The sequence below is a fragment of the Pezoporus occidentalis genome, unplaced genomic scaffold, assembly GCF_034315485.1.
Source record: "Pezoporus occidentalis ecotype Australia unplaced genomic scaffold, CSIRO_AGI_Poc_V1 ctg83, whole genome shotgun sequence".
Lineage (NCBI taxonomy): Eukaryota > Metazoa > Chordata > Aves > Psittaciformes > Psittacidae > Pezoporus > Pezoporus occidentalis.
In genome coordinates, this window is record NW_026916192.1 from 2,457,653 (window position 1) to 2,472,728 (window position 15,076).

At 41.9% G+C, this 15,076-nt stretch overlaps 1 protein-coding gene across 4 annotated transcripts in view; it reads right to left on the minus strand.

Annotated features, from left to right (window-relative positions):
• Positions 1-529: 529 nt before the first annotated feature.
• The window catches only part of PHACTR3 (phosphatase and actin regulator 3), a 107,350-nt gene continuing 92,803 nt past the window's right edge, over positions 530-15,076 (minus strand). For all 4 annotated transcript variants that reach the window (XM_062604167.1, XM_062604168.1, XM_062604171.1 and 1 more), the window contains exons 9-13: positions 8,316-8,371; positions 4,171-4,232; positions 3,190-3,330; positions 2,960-3,036; positions 530-1,134 (exon numbers count right to left, since the gene is read on the minus strand). In XM_062604167.1, the coding sequence (XP_062460151.1) occupies positions 1,119-1,134; positions 2,960-3,036; positions 3,190-3,330; positions 4,171-4,232; positions 8,316-8,371 (352 nt within the window). In that variant the 3' untranslated portion in view covers positions 530-1,118. The remainder of the gene's footprint in view (positions 1,135-2,959; positions 3,037-3,189; positions 3,331-4,170; positions 4,233-8,315; positions 8,372-15,076) is intronic.

Below are 15,076 nucleotides of genomic sequence, written 5' to 3' on the forward strand. Positions count from 1 at the left end.
GCTGTCTCAGCAGGCATGCTTTCCAGCTAGGACTTTTTTTTTTTTTTCCCCTAAGTTTTTTCTTTTAGTAATATTTTGAATAGAATTCTCAGATGCTCCAAGGTGTTGAGTATTAATGGAATGTCTGGCTTTACTTTCACCCTCAAACAGTTCTGTTAGCTTTTTTATTCATATCTAGTGACCTTTTTCTTACTGTCAACAAAGCATAAGATTTGTTTGCCAAACATCAGAGCACATCGTTATGTATCTATCTATGCTTGTCCAGTTTACTGACTTTGAATAACAGTGACCTTAACTGTCATTCTTTAGAGGACCAGAACCTTAACTAGTGTAGAATGACAATCATATTCTGCTGGTCAGGATCTGGTCCAAAAAACCAATATACCAGAAGATAGAAAACCTCAGTTTAATATCATCGTCTTGTAAAGATTCTGTTGTGATAAAAAAGCAATATGATCTGGTGTATAATAACAGTGATCTCCTCCCTTCAAAGCTGTCCCTGGGGAAAAAAAGAGCTTTAGGAACCATGTTCATTTCCTGCAATAAGTAGTCATTTAATTAAAGAACAAAAGTAACAGGAATCAAAAATGCTTGCAGCTGTGATTCTGTTAGACATTATATAAAAAAAGAATGAAATTATAATACATTAAATTAGTTTTTAGATCATGAACTTAAGTGTTTTACAAACTAATTGTGGTAAGTTCAAAATGTCTTGTCAACATAATACTGAATGACAGTGTGTCATGTCCATTTATGTCAGAGGCCTTGGAATGGTAAAGCCTGTACATGCACAACATCTCCTCTTCCAAGATAGACTGCAAAACAGTTTAAAACAAATGTTGAAGGAGAGTAGTAGTTCTTCCAGGTAGCTTTACTTCAGTCTTTTTCAGCAGATCATCCCACTCCACAGGCCATCTCTCTTCTGACTTCAGAGCAGAGTACAGCTCTGGTGCTGCTTTCTGTCCATAAGTGCTGCAGACTTCAGCTGCAGAGTCCTTCTTCCACATAAACATCAAGGTAGCCTGAACTGAACTTTAGGGAAAGACTTATATATTCCCTGATGTGAGTTCAGCAGCAATATCAAAAAGTAAAGACAGATTCTTCTCAGAAGAAAATTTCTATGGCCTGTGAAATCTAAGAGAAATAAGAGAGATGTTTCAAACCACTTTGAATTTTCTAATATTGTATAACTTTAAAAAGATTTAAAAAAATGTTTAAAGGTACAGTAACAGTACTGAAGAACAGCAACTTTAATTCTTAACATTCACCAGCACAGTTCCACACGTGTGCCATGACTGTAGTGCAGTTACAGTCCTTAGGGCCCAGTCTGACCAGTTCACAGTTACTTGGGAGTGCAAATGCAAATATAGATATGGAGTTGATTTTGCTTTCTTTCCTTTTAGGAATTCAGCCAGTTTGTCATTGGTAGAAATATTCTTTATTGTGCAGGGACTTTGTTATTTTCTAACAGGTAAGCACATATGGTTGGTTTAATGTACAATGATATTAAAAGTCTGTCTGGAATAACTACACTCTTGCGCTGTAGGCTTGTTCTTTGGTTGAGGTTATGTAACTGGAGTCCCAGTGATTTGTAATGCCTTAGCACCGATTGTAAAGTGTGAGCTTGTTTACTCCTAATATCCTGAACAAATTTCAAAATATATCTTTACTATGTACTTAAATTCCAGAGGTACCTTCAGTGACAGAATGTGTATCTCACTTTCAGACTTAAACTGCAGTCCTCCCGTTCCCCACCCTCCGCCCATGTTTAATCCTGTCAATGCAGTGATGACTCTGTAATGTTAGAAGAGCCCTGACAACTGCATGAACAGTCTAGAATTATACATCTTCAGCATGTAGATCAATGATCATCTTTTCACTGGGCATCCAAAGCTTACTGGAACTGGAATTTGTTGCATTCAGAACTAAGTATGGCACCGTGGGCGCAGGTGTGGCTGAAGGGAGCCTTCCAGGACACCACACTGCACATCAAGTTCCCTAGTATAGTGTTAAGCAACTTATTTTAGCAGCAAGCACACCTGAGGATGCTTACAGCCATAGCAAGAGTACACTGTGCTCCCAACAGCTCCAAAAATTGTATTTTAAGAGCAATTGGACTTGCTCAAGGGATGTAATGGAAATTGTAGGAACCAACTGATTGCTGTTTCAATTTTTCTCTAACAAGGTCTTTTTGCAAGTAACGATGCCTGTGGAATCAGCCTCTCACATTTTTTCCCCACTTAGAAAAGGGAGATGAATGTTTCCATGCATGTTTAAGCATGGTACCTATCGGCAGTGCTGGCACATGAAGCAAGTACTGCAGTGACTAGGTTCATGTTGGCCTGACCGCTTGGACAGTGAGAGGACTCAAAACCAGTCATCTCTCCTGTGCTCTCCACTACTATTAAGTGTGCTTGGGGGGCTGCCATCCTTGCAGTAGCAACTGGACCTGCATGCAAGGGATATTGAATCCATTAGAACAAATCCCACTGGAACTAATTATTACTTCCGGCCATTACATATGTCTTGTTACAGTGCATAGAATTTGGTATCTCTTAGCAGGGAAGTTGCAATGTTTGTGATAATGAGGTTGCAGACTCCAGTACATTTAATTCAAAAGCCTTTCTATAGCATATTGTTTGTCTGTTTAAAAAATCTTTTTTTTTTCCTTTTATTTTGTACATTTAATTTTTTGTCATAGCTTTTGAATCTTCAGTGCAAAGAATGCAAGCTGAGTGATGTTCTGGAGAAGCTCTGTGGGGGCTTCTCAGTATGTGCTAATGAAAGCAAAACTAAAATAGAGAAGCCAGGTTCAGAGCAGGAAAAGAAATATTTCCATTTTTATTTTAAAACAAAGTTTCCTTTGCACAGTCTTCTCCCACATCCAGCGTATAAGAGCTTTGGGACTCAAGCAGACTGGATTTAGCAGGCAATGGAAATAAACAGCTGGAAAACTGACCTTGTCAAATGTTTGCTTGATGCGTGTACCTCCATTTCATTACTTTTGTATTCATTTAGCTCTTTCCTAATTGCTGCCTAGGAATTGCAAATAGAAGAAAGTTAACGATTTTGTGAAGTATAAGTGTGGTAAAATACCACACTTGCAGAGCAGAACAGGAGTTTTTTTAAGGCAGACCTAATAGGTCTTGGATATAGCAAAGGAAGATGTCATTTTAGTTATGTCAGTACCTTATCTGCTGCTGATAGTCTTGTCCATGGTTTATCTGCTCGCCTGTCATAGTCCTGTGCTTTTGCTACTTCCACATAATCACTGAATCGAATCAGGATCTTTCTGTCTCTTAGTTCATCAACTGTAGGTCTCTGGTTAAGCTGTATTAAGTAGTTTTGTAAAAACAAACAGTGTTAATAACAAACATCTCAACAAAATGTGCAATGTTTTCTGCTTCCTGTCTTATCTTAGTGTGCCAAGTCCCAACCCTTGAAAATTCCAGGGAAATACTCAGCCCTTCGGAGGACTGTTAAAAGATTATTAATGGTTTAAATGGAGATGTGGGCTACAGCACAGTGGTTTTATAATGGACAAAAGAGAAAAATATTTTACCCTGGATTTTGATAAAGTGTCTTTACAATATGTAAAGGAATTGTGATGAATTTATTATGGTCTATGTATAAGGTCACACATGGTAGGGGTTTTCTACTACAGTCCACAGCAGATTGTGTGAGGTTTTCAGGACTGGACCCATTGTAAGAATTTTGATTTGGCTTTTCCAAGTTATCATATTTGGTTTATCATTCCAGTAGGGATTCCTGTGAACAAAACAGCAGATCTAGTTCTGATTCTGGGAATACCTTAAATGCAAAGAGAAAAAAATCTGTTGTGGGAGCACACCTGGTGCTCAGCAGGGAGTCAGCTCTGCTCCTGATTGCTGCAGAAAGTGAAGTAGTTCTTTCCCAGTAGTATAGCTGAAAAATACCCAGTGTGCAAGCAAAGATCCCTTTTCTGACTTAAACTTTATATGTAAATGTTCTACTAAGTCTTGTGTAGCTGAGATAAATACTTTTATAATTCATATTGCCCAATGCTCAGACACTGCTAAGAAGGATGTCTGTTAAAGGTGGCTTTGTGTAATAATGACCTCTATGACTGGTTGATGCTATATCAGTTTTGGTAAGTTTCTAAAAACAACAGAAGGTATTGCAAGATCTTACCTTTCTTGTCAGTCTCTGTTTGATTTCTCTCCTTTCTTCCTGTTCTGTTTGATCATTTCGTTCTGTGAAGAATATAAAAAAGAGAGATGACTTTCCACATGAGGAGGTTGGTATTTTCTAAAGTTCCAGGCAATAAAAACCAAAAGCTCAGAAATATCAGTAGGTGACTCTTAGTTGTGTGTTTTGTTAGTTCAGTACATCTCTTTGGTTCTGTCAAAATACCTAGTAACCTCTGTAGTGACAACGTCCTCATGCCAGTATCTGCTTTTCTAAAGTCAGCTCCAGTGAGATTTAATAAAACAACAGCAGCCATACCAACTCTCCAGCTATATATACTTTAGAAGGAAAATCAAAATATTTCATAGTTAATCACAATTTTTTCCTTCTCCATATTGCTGGAGCTACTCATTGCTGTTACATGCTGAAAAGATTTATTGCAGCAGCTCCAGGGAAAGTGTGTTCTTTCCTGTATAACCTCATTCTGAGCTGACACCTTTAGATAGTCACACTGTCACAGTAGTTATCTCGCACTTGCATGCTTTGCGATTTGGGATATGCCACTGACATTAGAACCTCTTTATCCTCACGTGGTTTGCTTTCGTAGCATCGTAGCATCGTTCCACTCTAACCTGAGGCAGGCTGCTTTTGTGTGTTGTGCCTATTAACATTCAGGCCATGATAACTCCTCCACCCAGGGTCTAAAAATAGACCAGAGTGCTGTAACGCTGTGTGAAATATATCCTTTGCCTTAGGAAACGATTTAATGGTATCTCTATTTCTAGTACTATTTGTTACTAAATTAAGGTGTGAGTCTGTGACCTGAAAAAAGCTGAAGACCTAGAGGAAAATGTAACCATTGTGGGATTCTCTAGATACGACTGTGACTATGTAGATATCTACACCACTTGCATGAGATATTTCCAGTGTTAAAGCACACGTGATTTTTAATACGCCTTGAAAAAACACTAGAACTGCAGATGAGTTTCCAAAATGATATTTTTAGTAATGAGGGATTTTTCTGCCTTATTTTTAGGCTCATTAGATTACACTGAAGTGCAATTGTAAGTATCTATTTAAAATAACACAGCAGTGCATAGCTACAACTGGCTACAGTAGAAATGTAAATCAAATGAATCTAAAATGCTATAATGTGCTGTATTACAATTTGGTGGCGAGGCACACAAATGTAAAAGAGAATAGGATAGCTAAAATGAGTGCTTTGTGAGGGATGAGCAGCTATTGAAGTCTGGAATGTTTAAAAAGAGAACAGGCTTTAAAAAGGAGAGTGTATTCTACGATGCAAGAAATTACTAATATGCTTCATTCAGGTTTAATTCACCCCTTTTAAAACAGATACTACCTATATATTTTATTCAGAGATCTTTCTGTGGTGTAGGCCCTTTTTAAGGTGTGACTGTAATGTGCCCTGAGAGAATTCCTAAAGCAAAACTACAAGGACACATTCCTGATAAAATATGCTTTTCCAAATACAGTAAACATGTTTTAGTGACCTAATTTGATGAGAGATGCACCCAGGTTCAGTGCTTATACCCAGCTCCAAGAAGTAATAATTAAAAAATAGTTCTTTTAGAAAAAATTAACCCCAGAATTGACAGGAAATGCTAGCAAGGGCATGATAAAATTTGGGTGTGATTACAGAGGCAAACCAGAGAGGTTTTTCCCATCAATATCATTCTGCCTGTGCTTGGAGGGCTGGTTTCATAAATTTTGGTGGAGAGACGCTCCCAGTCATGAAGTATCATGTACAGTGCTGTAACTCATTTTGCTGCTCAGGGAACTCTGGGCTGTTCATGGCACTAAACCAGTTGCTGCTGTTAAGAAGGAACCAGGGACTGTACAGTGTGAATTACGAGATGCTGTCTTTTCCCATGTGAACACCAGCTTTCTGATGAATGCAGGACAAACACATGTGACTACCTGGGCTGTGATAGTTCATGTGCTTTTCATGTTTGTGGTAAACCAGTGGTAGTTAAAGGACTTAGAAGATCCACAACATTGTAGGAAAGCATTGGCTTTAAGTTTGCTTTTTAAGTATTACTTTTATCTGCAAAACATCTTCCTAAGGGAGATAAGAAGTCACTTCTTTTAATCTTCCCAAGATTTCTTTTAGAATAACACAATAATTGCACTCAGGCACTTGAAATGTGCTTCTTATTTGACAGAGTTGTTCAAATGTGAATTATTAGTCCTTACAACAGCTTTGGTGTAGCATTGCTTCTGTTAGCAGTATATACAGGGAACATCAAAGATGTTAGCAAACTAAGAACACAACTGTACAAACTTTTACAACCTGGAGGAGGTTGCAGTGATTTAACTGAAGGGCATTTCTACCACACTTGCAATAAAAGGAAACTATCAATTTCTAAATTCACTCGAGTTGTTGCATCTGTCCAGCCTTTTAAGATGACAGCTGACGTAAGTAAGTGGTGGCTGTAGCTCTTTACAAGATACTTAGCTTTTTATATAGTGGAAGGGGTAAGTAAAATAGAAGTGTTTCTGATCTCAGCTGAACCTGTGCAAAGCCTGAGCCTGGACTGAAGTCAGTAAATGTGCTCCATGCTGGGAGTTCTTTAAATGAGATACAAATCTAAACCAGCATGTTTAGCTGGCATCCAGGAAATATCTTTAATTCTGCTTTATCTTCTTTCCACTTTATCTCTCTCTAAGCTCATTATATGAATGTATTCAAACTTTTTTTATTATTAAAGCTGGTCAGTGTAACCCAGATTAAGGATGTAACCAGTACACTTCAAAAAGTAAACAGGAACAGGTTTTTTCAGTGGAGATCAGCTCTTCCTTAGCCAGGAAAAAAACCAAAGAAACAGGATTTCAGAGATCTTGGGTACTGACTTTTGAAAATATGGCCTCACATATTTCAGAATCTTGGGTTACTGTTGTTTATTGTCTCTTGTGGTAAGTGACAGATGAAGCTAGGCCAAGTTCCATTCACATTTGCAAAGCATCTATCTATCCTTTTTCCCATCTATCTATGTACATGTGGACATCTAATTTTACTATGTGCATTGTATGCATCGGAACAGTGCTGAAAATAACAATAAGTACACTGTGGAGCTCCTTTTTGTTAAAACTGAAATGAAATATCCAATAACTTCAGTGGCAAGAGTATAAGGCTTTTACTATGAACTACCAAGAAAGTTCTGAGATGCTAAATTTAGGTGACAAAATGTAGATAGAACTTTTTTCCTAGTGAATTACAATCACATGAAATATGAATCAAATAGCAGAGGCAGTACTGCTTGTAAGGCAGACTTATGTGGGTTTATGTTTTATGCTTGTTTAATGAGAAACTGTTTACATTATTCTGATTTTCATCTTTCAACACTAAATAGACCATGAAAATAACAGAAGCAAGATACTTTCCCTTTAAGCAGATGGTCTCCCCCTTCCTCCTGTCTGAGACCCATAATGGAGACAATTCCAAAGCTCTCCCTCACCTTCTTCTCACAAGATTCCCAGCACTTGTGAGGAAAGGGATGATGTTCACCACTTATTTGATCCCCAAGCCACAGCACAGATCTTTAGGAAGAGTTGCACATTTCTGCCTTGTGTTTATTTGAGAGATGTAGAGAACATTCCCCTGTGGCAGTATCTGTGCAGGCCTGGAGCTGTCCCTCTACTAATATCTCAGAATGAGTTGTCTTCGGGAAGCTCTCTAATGATATGAACAAATGTTAGGAGAATCGCACCTCTGGAGGGATGCTTTCCGTATTCACTTCAGCTTTGGGGGTATTCACTGTACAGTTTGCCATGACTGTCCATGTCTTGAAAAATGTCAGTTCAATTCCCTTTGCACTGTGTGACACTAGGATTGTATTCCCCTCTTAGACATCCCTAACAGTGTAATCAGAACAAAAATGGCTTGAAAGGCTACATTTGAACCAGTCACTTTTTTTCTGTACTAAATTGCATGCCTTTATCAAGTTGTAAATTCTGAATCCTGCAGTATTTGAAACCTAGGACATGTGAAAAAGTGAAACTTTTAGGTACAGAAAGTAATCCTCGTCAATTAATTTGTCTGTTTAAAAATACTGTGTTCTAGAAATGCAGCCACTGGTTCCAGCAAACACATACAAAATACTTCAGGAAAAAAAAATAATACTCACGTTTAAGTATATTTCTTCTTTCTAGCTCCTCAACGGCAGGTCTTTGGCTGAGTCGCCTGCGGAAAAACACCAAAATGACATTTTGTACCATGCCTGTCCTTTGGAAAGTCTGCAGTATTCTGAGTTCTGATTAGTGTTTTCCTCAGGGAGGGGACTACAAAATCCCTCTCCAGTACTCAGGAAGGAAAAAAAAGCACAAGAATCCTGACAGCAGAATGCTTTCTTGTGTTATTTTCCCAAATATCAGCAATGCAGGTAGAAGTTCTCCTTTAGTTTGCTCTGCTGTCAGTGAAGCGCTTCCTCAGAATGTGCATCCTTTTCACCATACTTTCCAGTCAGTTGGAACCAGTTAAATTCACTCTTGAGAGGGTATTTAAGGTGGTTATCAAATGAGTTGCACAGTGATCTTCTGTAGCTATCACTGCCTCTCCCTTTTAATCTCAGGTAGCAGTGGGCTTCTTTTTTTCTGTTAACACCAGTGGTGCATCCTGACAAAATGCAGACTTGCCAGAATAAAGCTTTCCTGTGGTTTCCCGAGTACACATCTAACAGACCAATCCAGCAGCTCTCCTCCTGCCTGCTGAACAAAAATTCGTGTGCTGCTCACAGCCTCATGCTGTCTGAACGGAATGTCTTATGCAGTTTCACCTCCCCTTTTCAGTAGTGCTGCTTCAGGATTGAGTCTTCAAGTCATATGACCAGTGCCACGGCGATTTTATTCTGCATACTAAATGAGACTTCCCCATGAGACACTGCTAATATCTGCAGAGAATCTCAGGTAATTGAACCCCTCCCTTTGGCAGACACACGCACACACGCATGCTGCTTTTGCCATCTTTCATGTAATAATCCAGCAAGCAGATTGGAAAGAGTTTATGATGCTTTCTGGCCCGCATCTTGGCAACGTTAAGGATTCTCATCGTCTTGCCTCCAGCAGATGTTGCCAAGCCAGAGATGGAGTTACAAAGAAATACTCAGAGCAGGGACCACACTGCAAACCCCTGCTGCAGTAGTCATCCTTCTAGTGAGTATAGGAAATAAAGGAATGATTATAAGGTAATGCTATAACAAGATCTACATTTTACCTACATGGAGACACTGTTACCAGACTGTAAAAAAAAAAACATAAAAGTACCTGATACAAATTTGTCCTTGTTCTGTAAGCCTTACCACATATATTCATTCAAAATAGCTGTCTTTATTATCAGACCAACAGCCCAAATTATAAATGCAACTCCTTACCCTTTTTTAATGAAGTTCCCTGAGATCCCTGGGAAAGCTTTCAGCTTTGGCAACAGGAAAGCATCACAACTGCTATACCAGATTCACACCAACAGAAAACTTATATGATGAGCTCTTGTGCTTAGAAACACCCACAGTGTAACTCTCGTTCTTCCTACCTAACATTTTGGATCACTTAAAGGTTTTCTCCTGGTCTCTGGATTTCTCTTTGGACTAATGAGTCGGATACTCCAGCAGTGGATGTTGCAATAATCCAAACTGAAACAGGAATGATGCTAAAGTGCCATACTAAAGGCTTTAAGCATGTATTTTCAATTCCTGTTACCCTTGGACTCCTTCTTCACTCATTCCCCTTTATGCCTCAGAAATGATACAAGTCTCTCCAGGTTTTGTTTGAAAGAGATTAACATGCATTTTATAATATAAATCAGAGAATGACTTACTGGGAGAGCTTATCTGCAAATGAAAGGTCCACCCGCCCTGCTGCTCACATGCCTCTCAAACCATTCTTAATTACAGCCCTTCCATGTGAGCTTTATGGATTCTCCCAGAATCTGTACATTAGACTTCAGAGGCCCCTTTTAAACTGGGGGATTAAAAGCCTATAAGAAGTGATTAACGCAGTATGAGAATGTCTATGAATGCTCTTTGTGTATATATATACATAGCTATAATATGTATGATGGTTAATTGTTTAAAACCTTGTTTCCCTTCTGGCTTTGATAAATACATGGTAGGTGCCCAGAGACAATATATTTCTGTGTGCATCCTCAGCTTCACCCACAACAGAAGGAAAAGGTGCAGATACACACAGGCATATAAATACACACAGAGGGCATTGGGTTTTTTTCCTAAGATTTTCAAATGCAGGGACCACGCTTCTGAGCTTTTTCTCATAACCATGGAACCAAATGTGGAATTTCTTCAAAACAAATTTGTAACATGATCAGGAAGCTGGGAACAGCGTCAGGATCAAGCAACGGGAAGTGGCAACACTACTGACACTGCTGCTACGAAGGCGTTTCTGTTCACAAGAAGCCTCTCTGTACAGAACCCCCTTTGGTTCGCTTTCTCTGCTGTGAGAGCTGTGCTGCACGGCGGCTGGGCTCTGGGCAAGGGGGAAATGGTGCGGGCTGGTGAAGGACTCCAGCGGCCTCCGCTGATGGCTGCGGGTGGTAGTGAGGGGAAGCAGCGGTGAGCGGCGAGGGCCGGGGGAGGACACATCCCTGATAAGTAAACCAGGACGTGAGAGGCCGTTTTGCAGGAGGGTCTCCTGATGTCCGGAGGGCAGCGTGCCCGCTCGCAGAGCGTGCTGCCTCTCCTGACTGTCCATCACGGCAAGAAACTGCTTGCCGCTGAGTGTTCAGTGTGGGAGCAGAGCCTGTCCTGCCCGAGCTGCTTTGGGTGGATGGAGGAAGGTGCTTCATCCCCCACGGGGGGCTCAACAGCACTCAGCTTCCTCAGAAGGGGACTCGCAGTCCCCCTTGCCACCGCCAGCCCCCCTCAGAAGGCCTGCAGGAGGGCTCGGAGCGAGACAAAGACAGACCCGTTTCTGAGGGCTCCGGTCAGGTCAGCGGCTGGGCACAGCACAAGGGGAAGCGGCACTGTCAAAACACCTGTGCCTCCTGAAGGGAGCTTGTGAGTAAGAAGCTGTTTCAGGTGACTTCGTGCTTCTGCTTAGCCGAGCTGTTTTCTGGGCACCATGGAGCTCTGCATGCTCTCTGTTTTGGATGTTTATTCTCTGAAGCTGTTAAGCATGAGCTGCTACCTCTAACAGACCCAGAGAGCTCCCCGTGTGCATTGAGCTCAGTGTGTTCCCTCAGGAGGCGGCCGTCCGGCCCTGCAGAGGGGCAGCACCATGGCCTCGGGCAGTGCGGCCTGGGGAAATGGCAGCTACTCTCCTCACACTCTTGCTGGGGAGCACAGGCCGGGAAGCAGGGACTGAGACACTAAGGCTCTAGGGAGGGGATGCTCAACTCTCCTGTGTTTAAAGGAAACAAACTCCAGCTGAATAATGATTATCAGCAGATTGCATCGCAGCAGGGGAGTTGGTGTGTGGTCCCAGAGGATGAGCCAGGCACCTGGTATGAAGGAGCCTTTGTGAAGGCTAAAACATGAGCCCTCCATGGACTGTGGGTGATCTCCACAACCTTTGCACACAGAGGATTCTGTGTTTCAGAACTGCAGACCATTTTGAAGCAGAGTCCTGGCTCCTTTCCTGTGGGTTCACAAAGCTCCTGCACCTGAAGGTGGGTGGTGGCAGGGCTCTGCCTGTGGTTTCCCTGCCTGGTTGAAGGTCTGAGGTAGCCATGAGGCCCCAGCACTGCTTGGATGTGGACGTGTATGCGGACGTGGAGAGGTGAGTCCTGTGCTTTCCATTTCTGTTGCTTTTTTCATCTAGAGAATTGGTCCAGTATGGGACTTACCTCAGTAAAGTGGCTGTAAGCTCAGGTGGGAGGACTAACATAGTGCACAACTTCTGTTGTGTTATAGCAATGGTTTCTTTTTAGTTGACTTTAATTTTTGATATCTATTTCTTGCTTTGAGAAAAACATCCAGTTAATGCTGTTGTGTTCTTGGGTGATATGAAAATCTAGGTTTGGGTGGTTTTGTACTATCTGCTGAGGTAGGAGTGTTCCTTCCAAGCACCACTGCAAGGACAGCCATTTCTGCATGGGACTTGAATCTTTCTTGAAAACTTAAAGTAACTTAAAGGCAAGTACCACCTCTGTCTAGATTCCCTGTGGTGGGAATGCATGGACTGTGATTGATATTGCCAGGATCTTATGTTAAGTGTATCTGCTCCAGGAATTTACTTCCCCATTAGCTTAAACCAAAAGATGCCAACAGTAGAAGTAAGCAGAGCTGGACTGGCAGTGCCTCAGCCCAGGGAGAGGGACTCAGGGAAACCAAGCAGAAATTGAGGCACCAGTGTGGCTTCCCTGTAAATAGTGTTTGGTACAGTTCAGAGAGAGTTTGCTGTACCTGTGTCAGTGATGCCCTGAGACTGGGTAGAGACCAAAGCCTGAATGTTTTCTCACAATGCCAAAGCAGTTGCCATACATTGGTGGGGATGATACTAACAGGGACAGCTATTTTTAAGTTTGGAAAAATAAGGTTTTGTGTTAATGTTATTCTGTGCAAAGCAAGCAAAAATCTTCAAGCACAACGTGTTCTTCAGCTGTTTGCAGTTCGGGGATTGTGCTGGGGGTATTTTCAGATTACATTTAGAATGTTTTCCCCAGTAATTTGGGTTCAGAAAGACAACTGGATAAACTTACATGCTGCCATCTCTCAGAAGCCAAAGGCTTTGCCTGCTCCCATGTCCTCTGCAGTGTTACTCTGAGGGTTGGAGGCACAGGTTGCTGCAGGGTAGCTCAGTCACCTGTGGTTCTCCCCAAGAACACCCTGCAGGTATGGCCATGTGCGCTCTTGGTCTCAGGGTACTTCAGGTGCTGACAGTCTGCACATGGCCTCAAGGTTATTTTCTCCATTGAATGTGCACATGGGTATGCTGTGATGTGCACAAGGGCTCCATGCTGGCTCTGAAAGGAGCAATAAATCCATGCATGTCTGACGGTTTCCCTTGACGTACACGTGTGGTGTATAACTGTAGCAAAACAGGCTTCCCAGGGAATAATAAGCGCTGCCCCTACCAGCCCCATGGGTGGGGAGGTTTCTGCTGGCTGGTCTGGTGGAGCAAGCTGCAGCCCTCTGTCAGGAGGGCCTGGGTTGAGGTCCTGCTAACTAACATGTTTCACACCTGCACAAGTACACATGCCAGAGTCAGCTTCAAGGGGTAAACCACTAATTGCTCATACCTCTGGAGCAAGGGCACATGCTGATGAGCCCAGTGACTCTCACATGTGCCTGTGACTCCTGATCATGGATCAATATTTACTTCACGCAGCCTGATTGTCTCCTTCACTTTCAAGGGAATTAATACTGTGGACCAGCATTACACCAAGGTTGATAGCACTAGACTTACAGGTGACTCTGAGCCCTCAGCAGTCTGAGGATTTGCATGTCACTAGAATCCCAGGGGCTGCTATCAGACAGGCAGTGCATCAGTATGTCCTGCAAGCTGAGACGCTTCCAAGTTCTCTGTCCTCATAGTTCACCTTAGCAGTGTCTGCTTTGTCTGTCGTGGGAACTGCATCTCAGCAAAGCCACAGCAAGCTGTGGGCTTGCAGGTACGGGCACAGAATAGCTGGTGAGACACAAATCTGGAACAGCCCACCTATATGCATAAGGGGCTAGGCTGTCTTCCCACACCTCAGTCAGTCCTTCCTTTCAAGCTCCTCTTACAAGCCTGCAGTCTCACCTGCCTGGCAAACTCTAGCTAGTGCAGAATCCAGTGCAGAAAAGCTCATGTTCTTGGTTCATGGGGTTTCTTATCTGTTCCCAAAATGTGTTCCTTTGTTTCCCAAATGTTGCATAGATTCTGTTGCACAGTATCTGTATATATGATTGTCATAAAACTGGTTTTCATATGGATTTGTAGCTGAAGCCAAAAGACATACTTTGGAATCCTGTTTCTGCTTTTACTTAGTTAGATCCATGTGATTCTGATAATCTTCTGTGAAGGGAGAGATGGACTGGGTAGACTTGGACACGTGCATGTGCCTGTGGACTCTGGACTGACAAGTGAGCAATCAATCCAGCTTTCAGTAAATGAGCTGTAGCCAGCAGCAAATTGCATTGATTGTCTCTTGTGACAGGTAGTTTTGTGGTTAGAGTTGGGAAGGGGGTGGGGAGGATTCCTTTCACAGGAGAGCTCCAGTCCAGGCAAGGGGAGGAGAAATGGGAATGTCTTGTGCTTGCTTCTCATAAACCAGCTTGTGTCTTCTGCCTGTCAGGAGGCAAAGACTCTGCCTCTTAAATTGGCATCTCTATTACCAGAACATCATGTTCAATTCAACAAGAAGTTTATTTTCATCCTTCCTATAAGTAGCTGTGATGAGGACGTGTGCCAGGGCTTTGAGTCACTCCCCCGCTGCACTGTGGCAGTGCAGTACTGCTGGCAATGTACAGTTATGGGTAGTAGTAAATTCTCGGTAGGAGGGACTTGCCTTTTACAGTCTGTACAAAATTAGAAGGCAGACACTGAGATACAAACTTGTTTTACCCCAAGGTAATTCTGGAACATGTAAAAAGTGGTAGCTGAGTGATGTGCCAGTGTTTCCCGTAACAGGGAAAGAGTAGCTGCTGCCATTCTTTGATAGAGCAATACAAAGGGGAGATGGTATGACAGATTTTGTGAGTTGCACGCAAAAACTTTTACTTTCAGTGCCCAATATTTGTGTCTATGTCCCTCCATAGTCTATTTCTTGCATCCAATTAAGAAAACTGGCTTTGGGGGTCCAGTAAAAGATGCTGGATAAAGGTAGAGGCTGTGTACGTTGCCTTAATTACACATCTTACTCATTTGTTTGGCCTTTAGTTCTGGCTGGATTTTCAAGGCTGGAAATCAGCAAGAGTTTCAGTTAATTATGTTGTCACTCATTTTCCAGGCAATT